This window comes from Phyllostomus discolor, chromosome 3, assembly GCF_004126475.2.
Source record: "Phyllostomus discolor isolate MPI-MPIP mPhyDis1 chromosome 3, mPhyDis1.pri.v3, whole genome shotgun sequence".
In the NCBI taxonomy this organism is placed as follows: Eukaryota; Metazoa; Chordata; class Mammalia; order Chiroptera; family Phyllostomidae; genus Phyllostomus; species Phyllostomus discolor.
In genome coordinates, this window is record NC_040905.2 from 188,252,846 (window position 1) to 188,267,194 (window position 14,349).

Below are 14,349 nucleotides of genomic sequence, written 5' to 3' on the forward strand. Positions count from 1 at the left end.
GGATCTCAGGACTGTGTGTTGGTGCTGAGCACGGCTTTCAGGGACAGTAATGGGAGCGGCAGACTTTTAGAACGGTCTGCACACGCACAGAAGAGCCAGGCCAGGAGTTGTGAAGCCCTGCCAAACTGCAAGGTGTCTTATGCCCTAAGAATATAATTTATTCACGGTAAATACAACCAGAAAGGAAGAAAACAGAGGTTAAAGAAAACTGTTTTTCTTATTATCATTGTCTTAATGTAACTTCATTTTCTAGGATGCAGTCATAACTACTAAACTTTAAAGTTCTGTATTATAACTAAAACCATTGGAATTTATTCTAACTACACTCCAATTTAAAGGACTCTTGAGAATGAATGCAGTTGGCATAGAATGGGTGTTTTCCGCACGGAGTGGGACTATATGAGTGAGAACTGAACTGGACCTGAGAAAATTCAGCAGATCAAGTTCCCATTGTCTGTATGCTTCCCAGGCTCACATCTTTTCTACTAGCTGGCCTCTTCCTTACTTCCTTTAAGATTTGGTTCAGAAGTTTGTAAACGTTGTCTGCATACTTCTCTGCATTATTCTGGGCAGGGGGTTGGAGCATATCAAGTGCAGATATTGGCGGGCCATGAAGGATTTACGGCTCTTCTACCCAAGGTCTGGATGGAAGCCAGACCTTCAGTAGGCTCAGCCATCTGGAGCTGAAACGATACATCTAGAAATGATTTGCTAAAAAGTGTTCTCTGAGTAACAGATATTTTTCATAAAATCCAGCCAATTAAAGTTGGTGGGACTTCATTCTGTAGAACAGATGATCTGTCCTTAGGCAAGACTACTGAGTATAAAATTGGGCAGCAGATTAAAGTTAGGGACATATTGATATAAAAAGTAATGACAGCAGAAAGATTTAGAAAAAAAAACATGTAACAGCAGGCCTGCCTGTGGCCATTTAATATAGGCTCCAAGGTAAAGGTGTTTGCCTGTGGTCACCCAGACCAGCAGGTGGGAGGGCCTGGGCTGACGGAGTGCTGCCCACCCTCAAACCACTCCCCCTGCCACAGAGCCATCCAGAGGAGGGTCCACGTTGAGTCCTCTTGGGAGATACATTCGCCAAGTATGACCATTGCATGGGAGCAAGGCTCCAACTTGCCTTTGTAGCAGTTCAGGGTTTTGAATAGGGGAGAGGTTTGGTATAAAACATTTTCAGAGAATTAATCTGAGTCTCTTCTGCACTATTCACTGGAGGAGAGAAAATGTGAGGTTGGGGAGACCATTTAGGACATTATTAGAGGCAAGGACAGGTAGAGTAATAAATGATTTGGAAGGTGAAAGAAGGAAGTAAGGTAAAGGTGAGGGTAGATTTTGAGGCCCAGCGATAGTGCAGTCTTTAAGAAGATCAAAATATCTCAGAGTCAGTGGGAAGCAACTTTGAGCTCAACCCCTTCATTCTCGAGAAATGAGGAGACGGAAGCCCTGGGATGGGAAGTTCCTTACCCAAGGTCACAGAGGTAGTTAAGCCCTTGTGCAAATCCTAATTCAGCTTCCATTCAGCTCCGTGCTTCTGTTCTGAGTGTGCTGTAATCCTCAAGTGCTACAATAAAGTTATCTGGCAGGCAGTTTTCAAGTTAATGTCCTCCAGTTTATACCCCAGACCCATTTCCTGTCTTCACAGACACTGGGATATCACAGTACGTTTTTAACCGTGTTACCATATCTTTGCCGCCGATGGTCTCCATGACCAATGGGTCATCTTCACTGGATTTATCCTAGATCTGTCCTTGAGGCCTTTTCATTGTGGTCTTTTCTGTCCTAGAATGCCTTGCTCTCTTGGATTTAGAACATTATAATTACTTGGACCTGTCTCCTTTGAATTTTTAAGGACTGCCTCTCCCACGCGGTCCATTGTAGGCCAGCTGTTCCCATTCCCACGGGGGCTGTCTGCCTGGGAGGAGTCTTGCTTTAGAAGGATGTTCCCGTCGACCTGCTTATCAAGGCCGAGGGAGTAAAACTATCTTCTTTTATGCTTGGAATCTTCCTTCTTGTGTTTAGACTCACAGAATGACAGAATGGCAGGGACCTTGGACCTCATCGTGGCCAAACCCCCTTATTTTATAGATGAAAAAGCCACGGCCCCAGGAAGTTGGGACTTTTCCAAGGTCATAGTGAATTAGTGACAGGTAAAAGAGGGGTTGCTTGACAACTCAGCCCGTTTCCTTGTTTACGAAACAGTGATGATTCCAGCACTACCTCAAAGTGTTTTTTATGGGGATTAATAGGATAAAACTTGTGAAAATATATAAAATGAAAGTGTTACTGCCAAGGCTTTTAAATCAAAGCATAGCGGCGCTCTTAAAATTGACTAAAAACATGGAACTTTAGGGGAGGAGACCTCATGGCTGCGAGACTTTCCATTAGATTATAAATTTCTTGCTGGCAGAGATTTTGGAGGTTAGTCCAAGTCCTAAAATTTTACATACAGGAATGGAAGGCCGCACAGCTAGTTTTTAGCAGAGCCCAAGCTCAACACTACCAGAATTCATCCCAGTCCTTTATTCCACCTGTGTAGCAGTGTGCTTTGTGCGTAGTAAGAGTTCATGTGTTTGCATTCGAGGGGGCAGGCAGAAACGTCGTCACAGCGCAGTGAGATTTGCACCGCTGTGGAGAAACAAGCACGGTACAGTGAGAGCGGAGGCAGCAACGCCCCTTGCCCCCAGCATGGCTGTGCTTTACTGGGTTCTGTGCTTTGCCCAAGCAGGGAGTGGAACCAGTTCTTTTGAGTCATTGCCTAAAATCTCTAGGCATTTCCTGTGCATGCCCATCAGAGGTTAAATAAGCATATTTCTTCCTGATTTTCCCTTCCTCTAAGATGTTCTTGTCTTCTTGGGGTGGGGGGGCGGTCAGTGTTCAGGGAAGGTACGTCGGCCAGAATCCTTTCTGCTGTCACGGGTTTGTATGTTACCAGTCACTGTGGCGGGGGTGTTGCCAGGCCAGAGGAAGGGTGTGGGTCCCCCTTGGGGATGCCAGTTGGCAGTAGAGACCCCGGCAATGCATTTCGCTTGTGTCGTGTATCTAGCCCTCTCACCCCCCGACTTTGTTGGGAAGATAGCAGTCTGGGGTGTCGGTCCTCACTTTGGGTTGCATCGAATAGTGCCCTGTTCCCCTTCCGTGTGATGCCGTGCAACACGGCTTTCTGTGTGAAATGTGCATTACTCTGCAAACACCTGAAATATCCTGAACAAAATGACACTTTTCTCTTTCTCTCTTTTTTTTAACTCAACAGAAAATGCCCTAAAAACAATAGAGGACGACGACAGAAGCAAAACCTAGGTCATTTTACTTCAGATACGTCATCTAGAATGGTTTAAAGTGACTTTTATATGTACACTGACCATGTGATGTACATTTATTATGTCTTTTTTTAAAAGAATGGAAATATTTATTTCAGAGGCCTTATTTTTGGACATTTTTAGTGTAGTACAGTTGGCTCGTATTTAGAATATTCAGCTACAACAGTTTTGGACTGTTTAGAAGTCTTTGTTTTATGTTTTTAAATATAAAAATTGATTTCATATATTTGTACCACATGGTGACTCTAAGACTTGCTCTCTACCTGTGGAATGTAATATTTTTGCAAAGGTGGACCACTTCTCAAATGGTTCTAAAGTCACACCCACTCCTCCCACAGTGACCACAGCCAATGACCACGCATGAACTAAAGGTAAAGATGTTTACAGATTACTTTTCTTACAAAAAAAAATTTTAGAAGACACTGTGTTTAAATAGGCATTTACATGTTTTGAGATTTAGGAACTGATTTTTTTAGACACTGCCAGTCGCATGAACTGTAAAGCTGTGTGTGTTAGATGTAAAATATTTATAAGACGTATGGGCTGGAATTTGATTATTCCTGTCTTTGAAAAAAATAATTCTGATAATTCAGAAAAGTATCTGGTAGCAATGATGGAACAGATCACTGAAAAGTAGATTTAGATATTGTGAAAATAGTCTGTTTAACAAACAGATTGGAATAAAGCCTATTCTATCAGTTAAACTACTTTAATACACATTAATTTTTAAAGAGAATACTTGTTTTAACAAATTGTCTCAGTGTTTGTGAATAAAATGCAAAAATACTTGTTAATGATTGGTGCTCTTAAAGTGAGCTTAAAAATTACCTAAGACCTCTCTATCCAAATTTGTCCTGTAGTAATAGGTATAGTAATAGATTGTTGGTGTTTCAAGATCTGAAGTGTGAGTAGAATGTATTCAGCTGTTTAACGTGTAGTTTAGATATTCAGAAGTATGCATGTAGAATTTTAAAAAAATGTTCAAAATTGAATATTAATTTTAATATTTGATTTGGAAAAGCATGTTATAATATAATGTTTTCACTATATGCCTCTGTTTGGTGTGTTTATTTACTACATTCTTTGATATTGCTATGTCAGGGCATTTAATATGTGAAATTAATAGAAAAAACAAATTTTAGCCCCAAATTCCCCTCTGCTTTTACAAATGCTGCTTGGAGAGTACCTAATGGCAAGCACCTCATCCAACATTTGGAGTTTGCTGTTTTGGTCATTCGGCTTCTAGGCTCAATGTTAGTAATGTGGTGGCTTTGGTGAACTTTTTTGAGAAAAGCTGTCCTCTTCTATCCCCACGGTCTTATTTGAGCCCCTTAGTCAGCGAGTAAGCATGTTTGGAACAGTCCCCAGTGCTTTGCAAGGGCTCATGTTGCAGACAGTCACGTATGGGTATTTGTAGTTATAAATACTTGACCAGTCTCCAGGGGTGGGGCATCCAACCCTTTAAACAGCCCTGTTGCCTGTTATCAAGTGAACTCTTTGCTCTGAAGTGCCAGAATTGATTCGTGGTAAGCCCTCTCTGACCGGGAAGTAAAAAAAATGGAACACAATAGGTCTGCCTCAAATGCTGATAAGATCCACCAGAATCGCCTGTCGAGTGTGACAGAAGATGAAGATCAAGACGCCGCTCTTACCATTGTGACTGTGCTGGACAAAGTCGCCGCCATCGTGGACAACGTGCAGGCAAGCCAGAAGAGAATAGAAGAGAGACACAGGGGCATGGAAAACGCCATCAAGTCCGTCCAGATCGACCTGCTGAAGTTTTCACAGTCACACAGCAATACAGGCTACGTCATCAACAAGTTGTTTGAGAAAACCCGGAAAGTCAGCGCGCACATTAAAGACGTGAAGGCCCGGGTGGAGAAGCAACAAATTCACGTGACAAAAGTTGAAACTAAGCAAGAGGAAATAATGAAGAAAAACAAATTCCGTGTGGTAATATTCCAGGTAAGCTTGCAACTTGGGTTTACCTTGGTTACTACTGGAATCCCTCGCCTCCTTGAACGGCCAACAGGTCCTCCCAGAACCTTCCAGTGTTGCCTCTTTAACTATTGTATATGTTCGTGTAGCGGAATTCTGTGTCAGCAGGCGTCTCAGGATAAAGCCGTTTCTGTGTTAACTAACGTGCTATCAGATCAGTATTCTGAGCCACTCAACCATTGCGTGTAATATGAACTGTGGGCCAGAGCTGAGGCTATTTCTTGCCTTTGAAACTTAATATTGGTAAAGCTCTTTCAGCATATTAGCCATATTAGCGTGATGCCTTCGCATACACTTGAGAATGTTAGACCCGGAGGAGACCTAAGGAGCCTCCAGTATAAAATACCTCTGTAGTAAAAGAAACAAACTGAGGACCTGTCGCCTCATGATGTGGTTTTTTTTTCCTTACTATTATGGAGAGTTGGGAGAGCCCTAAACAATAAAATGTAAGCTTTTCAGAATATTAGAAATTGGAATCTTTTGGAATTTTTACATATAAGTCACAATAATAAGAAATTGTATTTTGTAATGAACCAGGCAATTTTTCTTATTTTTCTTACTGTTATTACGGTTATACAAATGCAGGAGTCACATACGTGATTCCTACTATTTAATTACAAAGTCTTTTTACTTAGTCTTTTTCATGTAATAGTTTTTATGAGGCGTTGTATAGTACTGTACAGTTGAACTTATATTTTTTAAAATAGGACCATATTCATGGCAAGTGCATATCTGTAGTGTATTTTAAAACTCTTACAAATCAGAAGAAAAACGTGAACTCTCCTCCCACTGTAGAAAAACGGGGAAGTCATTATCAGCCAGTTCACAAAAGACCAAATAAATGGGCAGAATTCTATTTTCACCTATTTAAATATTTGCAGTTACTAAAGCATAACACACTCCGAGTTTAAGGGCAGAAAACAACCAAGCATGTCAGTATTTTACTGGCAGGAGCATCGATGGGTGCAGCACTTTTAGAGGACAGTTTTGTTGGTGTATGTTGAGAACTTCAAAAATTCACAAACCTTCTGGCCCCCAAAATTCATGTCAAAGAATTTGTTTGAAGTATAAAATCAGTAATACATTCAAGCATGCCCATTGGTGTGTGTGTGTGTGTGTGTGTATATATGTATATATATAGTTACCATATTTTTTTAACTGGATGGATGCCCATATGCTTAGGGGGCAAAACCTAGAAGAATAAAAACAAAGTGAAGGAGGAGCACAGTTGGATGATGAAGGCAGGTGTTCGTACCACACGAGGGATGAGGGCCGTAACCCCCGCCCCAGTGTTCTGTGCATGTTAGTCCATTCTCCATAGCTGTCTGTGCACTGATAAAGTTGGGGAGGAGTGTTTTGGATCTGTTTTTAAGAGCCTGGTGGTTGTTTAGGAGGAAGAATAGGGAGGAGAGAGAAGTGTCGCTTATTTCAAAGGTAGGTAGTAGGGCCATGTCATTTCCCTTTCTTTCCAGGTCCCTGGCAGTTCTTCTCCAGGCTTAAACATTTGAAAAAACCAGTCCACCTTAGTCTCAGCGGCCAGTTTCAGCGTGAGTGTGCATAATGGGTACCAAATCTAGATTTGGTATTGAAGAGTTTGGTAGCTGTTCTTCAGTTCACTTTCCAGGGGCATTAGCAGTAAGGGATCTGTATCACCCTCTGCTTGCATGGGGCGTGCCTACAACCATTCTTAGCATCCAGCATTTCTCCTGAGAGCCTTCGTGCCAAGAATGGACCAGGTACCAGTCAAGATTTACGGAGTCGAGAACAAAGAAGTTTCTGACAAATTCTAATTGACTCATTGGTCTATTGACATAGTTCTTTTTTTAAAAAAGTTAAGATGTTTCTATATTCACCCACTTCCTGCCTGAAACTTGCTATCCCCACCCCCTTTTTGAGCCCCCATAGTTACTTGAACAAATAGAAGATAGTATGAAAAAGCAGCTGAGAGGCACCAGTTAGGTCAAATCTCTTGCCTTGTAAGATAGAGTGCTATGAAGATTACGTGAAATTAAGTTATTCAGAATAAGCAGCAGTTTGTCAATAAGCAGTCAGCGACAATGGGAGACCTGGTAGAAAACACAAAGGCAAATAATAATGGACATAGAACATGGATTTGATGATTCATTAGATGTTAGAACACTATGCTGTAGTCACACATTCACACGATTATTCTTGAAGTTCTTACAATTCATTCTCATAGTTCTTACATACAAGTGGTTATATTGAGGATGCCCTTTCTACTAAAATTAACTTGAAGCTGAGTAATTCAGCTACAGGAGGATACAGGCATTTCCATTTGGGTCTTTCCTCAAAAAATTTTCCCTGGATATATCTTTCTGGTGGCAATCTTTCTTGGTATTTCATCTCCCACAGTTGGGTGTGGCTGACCTTTCTACTAATCCTGAACATAGGCATTAAAAAAACCCTATTTCTCATACAATTATCATTCCTCTTTGAACATACTTTCACTTTGATGGCTTTCTCATCACACAAGCCAGGGGTCTCAGCGTATCTTCTACCAGTCTGGCCCAGTAACTGAGCTACGAGGTCACCAGACGAGGGACTGGGCCATCCCTAATGATGCGTCTCAGACGTGTCTGTATTCCAAACTCCCCCAGCTGTGTTACTGTGACCCTCAGTCATGACCCAGAGTACTTGTTTTATTTATGAAGATCATCTTTTTTTTAAAACCTGGGCCTTTACATAGATATATAATGATTGCATTTGGAAATCAACTATAATTCAACCATACAACCTTCAATTATTATTACAGTGTATTCACCACTGACTCCCAGTACCTCTGACTCACAGAAGATACCACAGAGTGATCCATGTCACAAGTGCTTTCCCTGACTCTACCTCTGTTTTCTTTCGTTTTTAAGTCTGCTTTTACCTAATTTGTTGTGCCATTGAAGAAGGGTACGTGATCCCTGAGTTAAGTTATATCTGATTTCACAGCAGGATCGTGAGGGGTTCCCCCCCCAATGAGCAGTCATTATTTTGGGGGCTCCTTTCTTTTCTAATTATACCTTCTCAGGCCATACCAACCCACTCAGTGTAGCGGAAGCCGCTCCCTGCAGCAGGTGTCGGGAAGGCAGAGGAATCATTTTGCTCCTTCTGATTCATCAGAGAGCTATGAGACGCCCACCCTGCTTTTTTTTTTTTTTTTTTAAGCTCCTAGACTCTCCAATACTGGAACCAAAGAATTTAATTTTAAGTAAGTTTCCAAAGAAATAAAGTTCCAAGGATACCTTCTGGACGCTCAGGCTGGTAGGTTTTTGGGATACTTATAAATATGTTTCTTACCTGCTTATTCATTTTCTTTTGAACCGGTTTAATCTGGATGTCAAGCAGGTTTTCTTTAGAAGTTTTAACTTCACGGGTTCAGTTAAAAGTCCTGTGATGGTTAAAGTTTTGCCTGTTGAGTTTTAGAAACAGTCCCTAAGTAGGGGCTTGGGTTCCTTTCACAGCTGTGTTTCTGGGCTGGTTCTCAAGGTCACCAGGGTCTGCCATGTTCCCAAGCCCAGTTCCCATTCTTTCCCTTTTGACACATTGGACAATTGGTCCGTCCCTCTTGAAACTTCTTTCTCTCTGCTTCCCTTTCCCCTTAGCTGTGGGAGGTGCTACTTTCTCTTGGACTTCCGGCCTCACTGGCTGATATTTCTCCTTTTGGTTTTCTCATCTTTTCTGATCTACTTGTCCAAAATCCATTTATCTATAACACTAAAATCCAAAAATTTCTGATTTTTTTTTTTACAACTTATTTTGGCAGCAAGACCAAGCTACACCCGAACTCATTTGATGGGAAAACCTGGCCTGAAATAGCCTGAGGCTGTTTAGTCCTTAGCCTACCTTAGGGTCAGTATTCATATTTTTTGCCATAAAAATGTTTTCTCCAAAGATCTCACTTGAAATCTTATACAATGTATCATATTATTTTTCCCAAATCTGAAATATTCTGAATTCTGAAACACATCAGGGCCTCAAGGAGTCTGATTAACAGAATGTAGACTCATTCACTCAGTGTGATCTCTTTAATCTAATCGTGTGATTTCTAATTTAATCTTTATGTTAATGACTCCTAAATTTGCATCTGTAGTCCAGACCTCCCTTCTGAACTCCAGACTGACGTACTCAGCTGCCTACTCGACATCTCTGCTTGGATTTCCAGGGGGCATCTCAGAATCTTCACGTTTGGGTCCCATCCTTCCCCTCCTGCCAACTCTGTCATGTCATTTAATGACAACTCTATCTTTCAGTTGCTTAGACCACGCACTTGAGAATTATCACTGACCCCCTCTAACGCTCCACACCCCAATCTCGCAGCAGATCCTGCTGGCTCCTGCCTTCAAAGTGGATCAGGAATCAGACCACTTCTCACCACCACCTCTGCCAACCCCCTGATCCATCTCTCACCTGACTTAGCCCGTGGCCTCCAGCCATTCTCCCTGCTTCTTATCTGGCCCCCATAGCCTGTTTCCGACAGAGTGATCCTTTTATAGCATGGGTCAAATCGTGTCACTACTCTCCTCAAAACTCTTTCAAAGCCTTCCTCTCACACTCAAAGTAGGAGCCACAGTCCTTGGTACTGGACATGAAGCCCCACACCATCTGGCCCTCCTGCGCCCTCTCTCGCCCTCTCCCCTCTTCCTCTCGGCCCTTGATCGCTCTGCCCCAACCACTCTGCCCACCTCGCTGTCTCTCCTTCCCTCCCAGATATACGCATGGCCTGCCCGTCTAGGCTAGGGTGTCACCTTATTAGTGAGGGCTTTCTGAGCAACCCTCCCCGTCACTGTTTTTCCCCCTTCCCTACTTTATTTTCACCTCTTAACACTTAACACCATCCAACATTCTTTATATTTATTTAACCCGCTAATTTCTCTCCGAAACTCTAAGCTCTTTTACTCTGGTGTTTTTTCTCACGGGAGATTGTTCTCAGTTCCTAGCACATTCACTGTGCAGGGTAGGTGCTTAGTTACTGTTTGTTGGGTGAAGACGCAAACCTCTGGTTTGACCCACCAGTCGCACTGGGCGTAAAACATAAGACACATCTTTGCTTCATGAACTTACCATCAAGTGAAAGCCTCGGGGAGACATTCATAAATAAGTAGAGCTCCGGTTCAACTCCAACTGTGATGGATAAATAGAAGTATACGCGTGTCCTTTTGATGTAAAGTGGAGATGTAACTAGCCTCTTGGAGAAGTTGGGGACATTTTAATCTATTCTTGAAGGAAGATATCTTTTACAAAGCTGAAAAGAGGTGAAGGGGCATTTAAGGCAGCCAGAACCACGCACGCAGTGTTTCCCTGCGTGTTTGGGGACTGGAGAGCGGCTGGGTGGTGCTGGAGCGGAGGTGTGGGAACAGGGCTTAGCTCAGGCTGAAGAGCCTTCTCATCACACTAAAGAGTTCGAATGCTGTCCCTTGAGTGTTGATGAGCTCTGAGAAGTTTTAAAGCAGAGAACGGATGTGGTCAGAGCTATGCTTTTAGAAATATTTATCAGGAAATGCTTAGGTGACATTTTGGAGATAGAAGTATTATACAAATTCAGGCCTCCGGTGACAAGGACCAGAATTAAGACCGTGGTGGAAGCAAGGAGGAGGGAGGAGGGATGAGTTGTTAAGCAGTATTATTGACAGTGCTCGGAGAGCCATGGGGTGGGGGATGAGAAGGAGAGGAAAGGTTCTGGATGATGGTTCTGAGGTTTGTAGCTGGCACCTGGGTAGAGGCCCAGGAAGGGAAGAAGCTGTGAAGAGGGTGATGGGTGGGCCTGCAGTTTTGGACATGTTACAACCAGGTGGGGAAGTCTGTTCGTTATTTAAAAATGTGTCTTCATCTTCAGGTAAGGGGAGAGGTAAAGAGAAAATATTTGTGAATTTGCTTACAATTAGATCCAAAGGTGGAGTAGTGGATACGGTTGTTCAGGGTGAGCTTGGGAGGTGAGGAAGAAACAAGGGCCAAGGAAAGAGAAACCCGGAGAAATACCAACACCGAAGGAAGGAGTGGGCAGAGGATAAACAACCTGTGGGGGGGATTTAAAGGCGTGGCCGAAGGTGTAAGAACTGGTCTCTAACATGCTTTCCCTTGCTCTCCTCCAGGAGGACGTTCAGTGTCCGACATCCCTGTCTGTTGTGAAAGACAAAACCCTAACTGAGAATCAAGAGGAAGACATCGAAGATATCTTTGATCCCCCGGTAGATCTGTCCTCTGATGAAGAATATTACGTTGAAGAAAGCAAATCCACCAAGCTTAAAAAGTCAGGCAAGGAACACATCGATAACATCAAGAAGGCGTTTTCCAAAGAAAACATGCAGAAGACACGGCAGAACATCGACAAGAAGGTTGACAGAATTAGAACTAGAATAGTGACCCCGGAGAGGAGAGAGAGGCTGCGGCAGTCGGGGGAGAGGCTGAGACAGTCGGGGGAGAGGCTGCGGCAGTCAGGGGAGAGGCTGAAACAGTCGGGGGAAAGATTTAAGAAATCTATTTCTAACGCAGCTCCCTCAAAGGAAGCTTTTAAGATACGTAGCCTCCGGAAAGCTAAAGGTCAGATGGGGACTGAGGGTCCCCACGAGGCCAGGGAGATGGGTGTGGACATCATTGCCAGGGGCTCGTCTCTGGGCCCCGGCGGTGAGCTCTACACTGACGAGCTCAGTGAAACAGACCGTGAGGAGGCCAGGGTGGGGGGTCCTCCCCACGAAGGAGGGGAAATCCCGACCCCCGAGCCTTTAAAAGTTACCTTTAAACCCCAGGTGCAAGTAGAGGATGATGAATCTCTTTTGCTGGATTTAAAGCAGTCTTCGTAAAGAGGAATTAAGTATATTTTAAGTATAAGTCACCTGAATCATTCAGTGCCAGTTTAATTAGTATAGTCGCTTAACATTTATAGGCTATTTAGGGAAAAAATAAATGTTGTGATTTTTATTTTTTATGTTTACCATCTTAAAGGTAATACAAATATTATGTGCATTTCCCAGTAACTTCCTTGGGAATTCTTTCAATTTTCCCGGGGCTTCTAAGGTTCTAGCAGCTTCTTCTCCTATCACTCTCAAGGCAGCTGCAGATTTTTAAGTGCCTTTCTCTTGAGCACCAGAGAAAGAGGCTCCTGGAGAGGGTCGGTGAGGTGTTCGGTAGTTTAAAACAACTGAAGGGCAAATTCGTGGCCACTGTTTGCAAGTGAACTTGCAATTTTGGTGGCCAGTTTCCAAGGGGATCACATCACCCATATGTGCAGATCAACCATTTTGTTAGTGAATTAGCAATCACACATCTTTTTGATGCTTCTGCGTAAAAAAGGGAAGCCCTGGACTTGGTGCACGTGGTTCTGGTATCACAGCCGTACTCTTGGTGAGCACTCGGCAATCGCCGGCTGACAGGCTCCTCAGTGAAGGAGAGGGTGTGCGCGTCCTGCCCAACTCCGAGAACGCGTGTGAAGGTCAAAGGGAAATGATGTACATTCTGGGGGGAACGAGAAACACAGCCGGAGGAACGAGCCCCACTGATTCCTCAAAGACGAGTCAAATTAATTACACCTTCCGAGAAAGCCCTGAGCACCACGCAGTGAGGACCCTAGATTGGACGTACGCCAACGCTGGTCTTCTGAAGCCTTTTCACAGAACCAGGAATGAAAAATAAGTGGATGACATCTTTTTTTTTTCTTAAATCAAAAGACTAAAATGAAACCTTGGGGTTGAGTTGGATCTTAAACGTTCTCTTGAAAAGCCTTTTTTCTGACTTTCCGTTGGTTTGGGTCCGTGGGGGACTGCAGCAGCGTGCGTGAGCAGCGTGAGGCGCAAGGCTGTGGCCGTGCCCTCAGGAGCCCTCTGCAGGGTCAGCCCTCGCGGGGGTTTGGGGCGGGTTTAGGATTGGCCTCAGATATTTCTGTTTTACTGCACGAACCCCTCAGGGTGCATCTGTCCAAAACAGTATTCATAGGGGTTCACAGAGCTGCTTTGGGAGGAAGCCAGATTCCACCCGTGGCTGCAGACCTGGCCAAAGCGGAGGCAGAGGCCATTGCTGAAGAAGAACAACAGAAACAGCCCTACTGGGTCCGCACCTCTGGTGATGTTTAAACCTTCTGGTTTCGTAACAGGGAAGAAATGATGGAACTGCCAAGGTTGAAGAATTCGGACAACACTCAGCTTTCAGACCAGTTTTGGATGCTCACATAGTAATTGTAATAAATGTGCATGAAGAGACAGGCACATAGCAAGTCAACTTAAAAATGTCTGACTCAGTTACCCTGATATTTGGGTTTGGGAGTTTGATTCCGCATCATTTCTTCTTCACTCTGTGTGAATACATTAAGTCATAAATTGTGCATCTCACCTTTTTATTTTGAAAACCAAAGTGTATATACAACATTGAACAATACACTGAAATAAATAATTTAAAAAATGTTATGACTTAAAAAGAGCTTGGATGCTGAATACATATTTCCTTAAAGCCATAATAAATTTGAATTTAAAAAAAGGCGTTATTACAACATCTGATGTCAGTGTCCTATTTGTAAATATTTTTGCTAATATTGAATGCAAACAGCATGGTGTGAATTTGATATAACAACTCTTCTTATATTAGATATGTTCCTAGGTTGAGAAGAATGTAAACTTACAAGCTTGTTCTTTCTTCTAGCCCTATGCAGAATAAATCATCAACTGGCCTGAACTATTTTTCATCAGATATTACTGTGAAGGAATTTTTGTCGTATCTGTTTCCTCCTGCCCTGTTGTATAGCTGGACCTGACTTTTATGGAACATCTCCATGCAGATGTATTTGAGTTTTGATGAGGAGGGAGTCTAACCTGGTCGGCCCTGCATCACGGTTGACCATGTGCAAACCCAGAAACACTGAAACAGTCACGTCCCCAGATGCTCACTGTGACCTTGTACTGATTCTTGGGCGAGGATTTTCCCCTCCATGTCACTCTGTCTCTCAAATTGCTCCCCATATTTAGAATATTCCCCATTTCTGCAGTGCCATTTTTTCTTTTTCCTGTTTTCTTGATGTAACGAATGTCTA

General features: G+C 43.0%; 2 protein-coding genes across 4 annotated transcripts in view; both read left to right on the plus strand.

The window, feature by feature from the left end:
- Positions 1-4,378, plus strand: part of LOC114496342 (myb/SANT-like DNA-binding domain-containing protein 3) — a 122,918-nt gene extending 118,540 nt beyond the window's left edge. For all 3 annotated transcript variants that reach the window (XM_036021975.1, XM_036021976.1, XM_036021977.1), the window contains one exon: positions 3,263-4,378. In XM_036021975.1, coding sequence (XP_035877868.1) covers positions 3,263-3,347 — 85 coding nt within the window. In that variant the 3' untranslated portion in view covers positions 3,348-4,378. The remainder of the gene's footprint in view (positions 1-3,262) is intronic.
- A 105-nt stretch (positions 4,379-4,483) lies between these two features.
- CAVIN4 (caveolae associated protein 4) lies at positions 4,484-13,791 on the plus strand. The gene is made up of 2 exons (XM_028526207.2): positions 4,484-5,294; positions 11,426-13,791. Exons 1-2 carry the CDS (start codon positions 4,887-4,889, stop codon positions 12,131-12,133), a joined length of 1,116 nt encoding a protein of 371 aa, XP_028382008.1. The 5' UTR covers positions 4,484-4,886; the 3' UTR covers positions 12,134-13,791.
- The last annotated feature ends 558 nt before the right edge of the window (positions 13,792-14,349 follow it).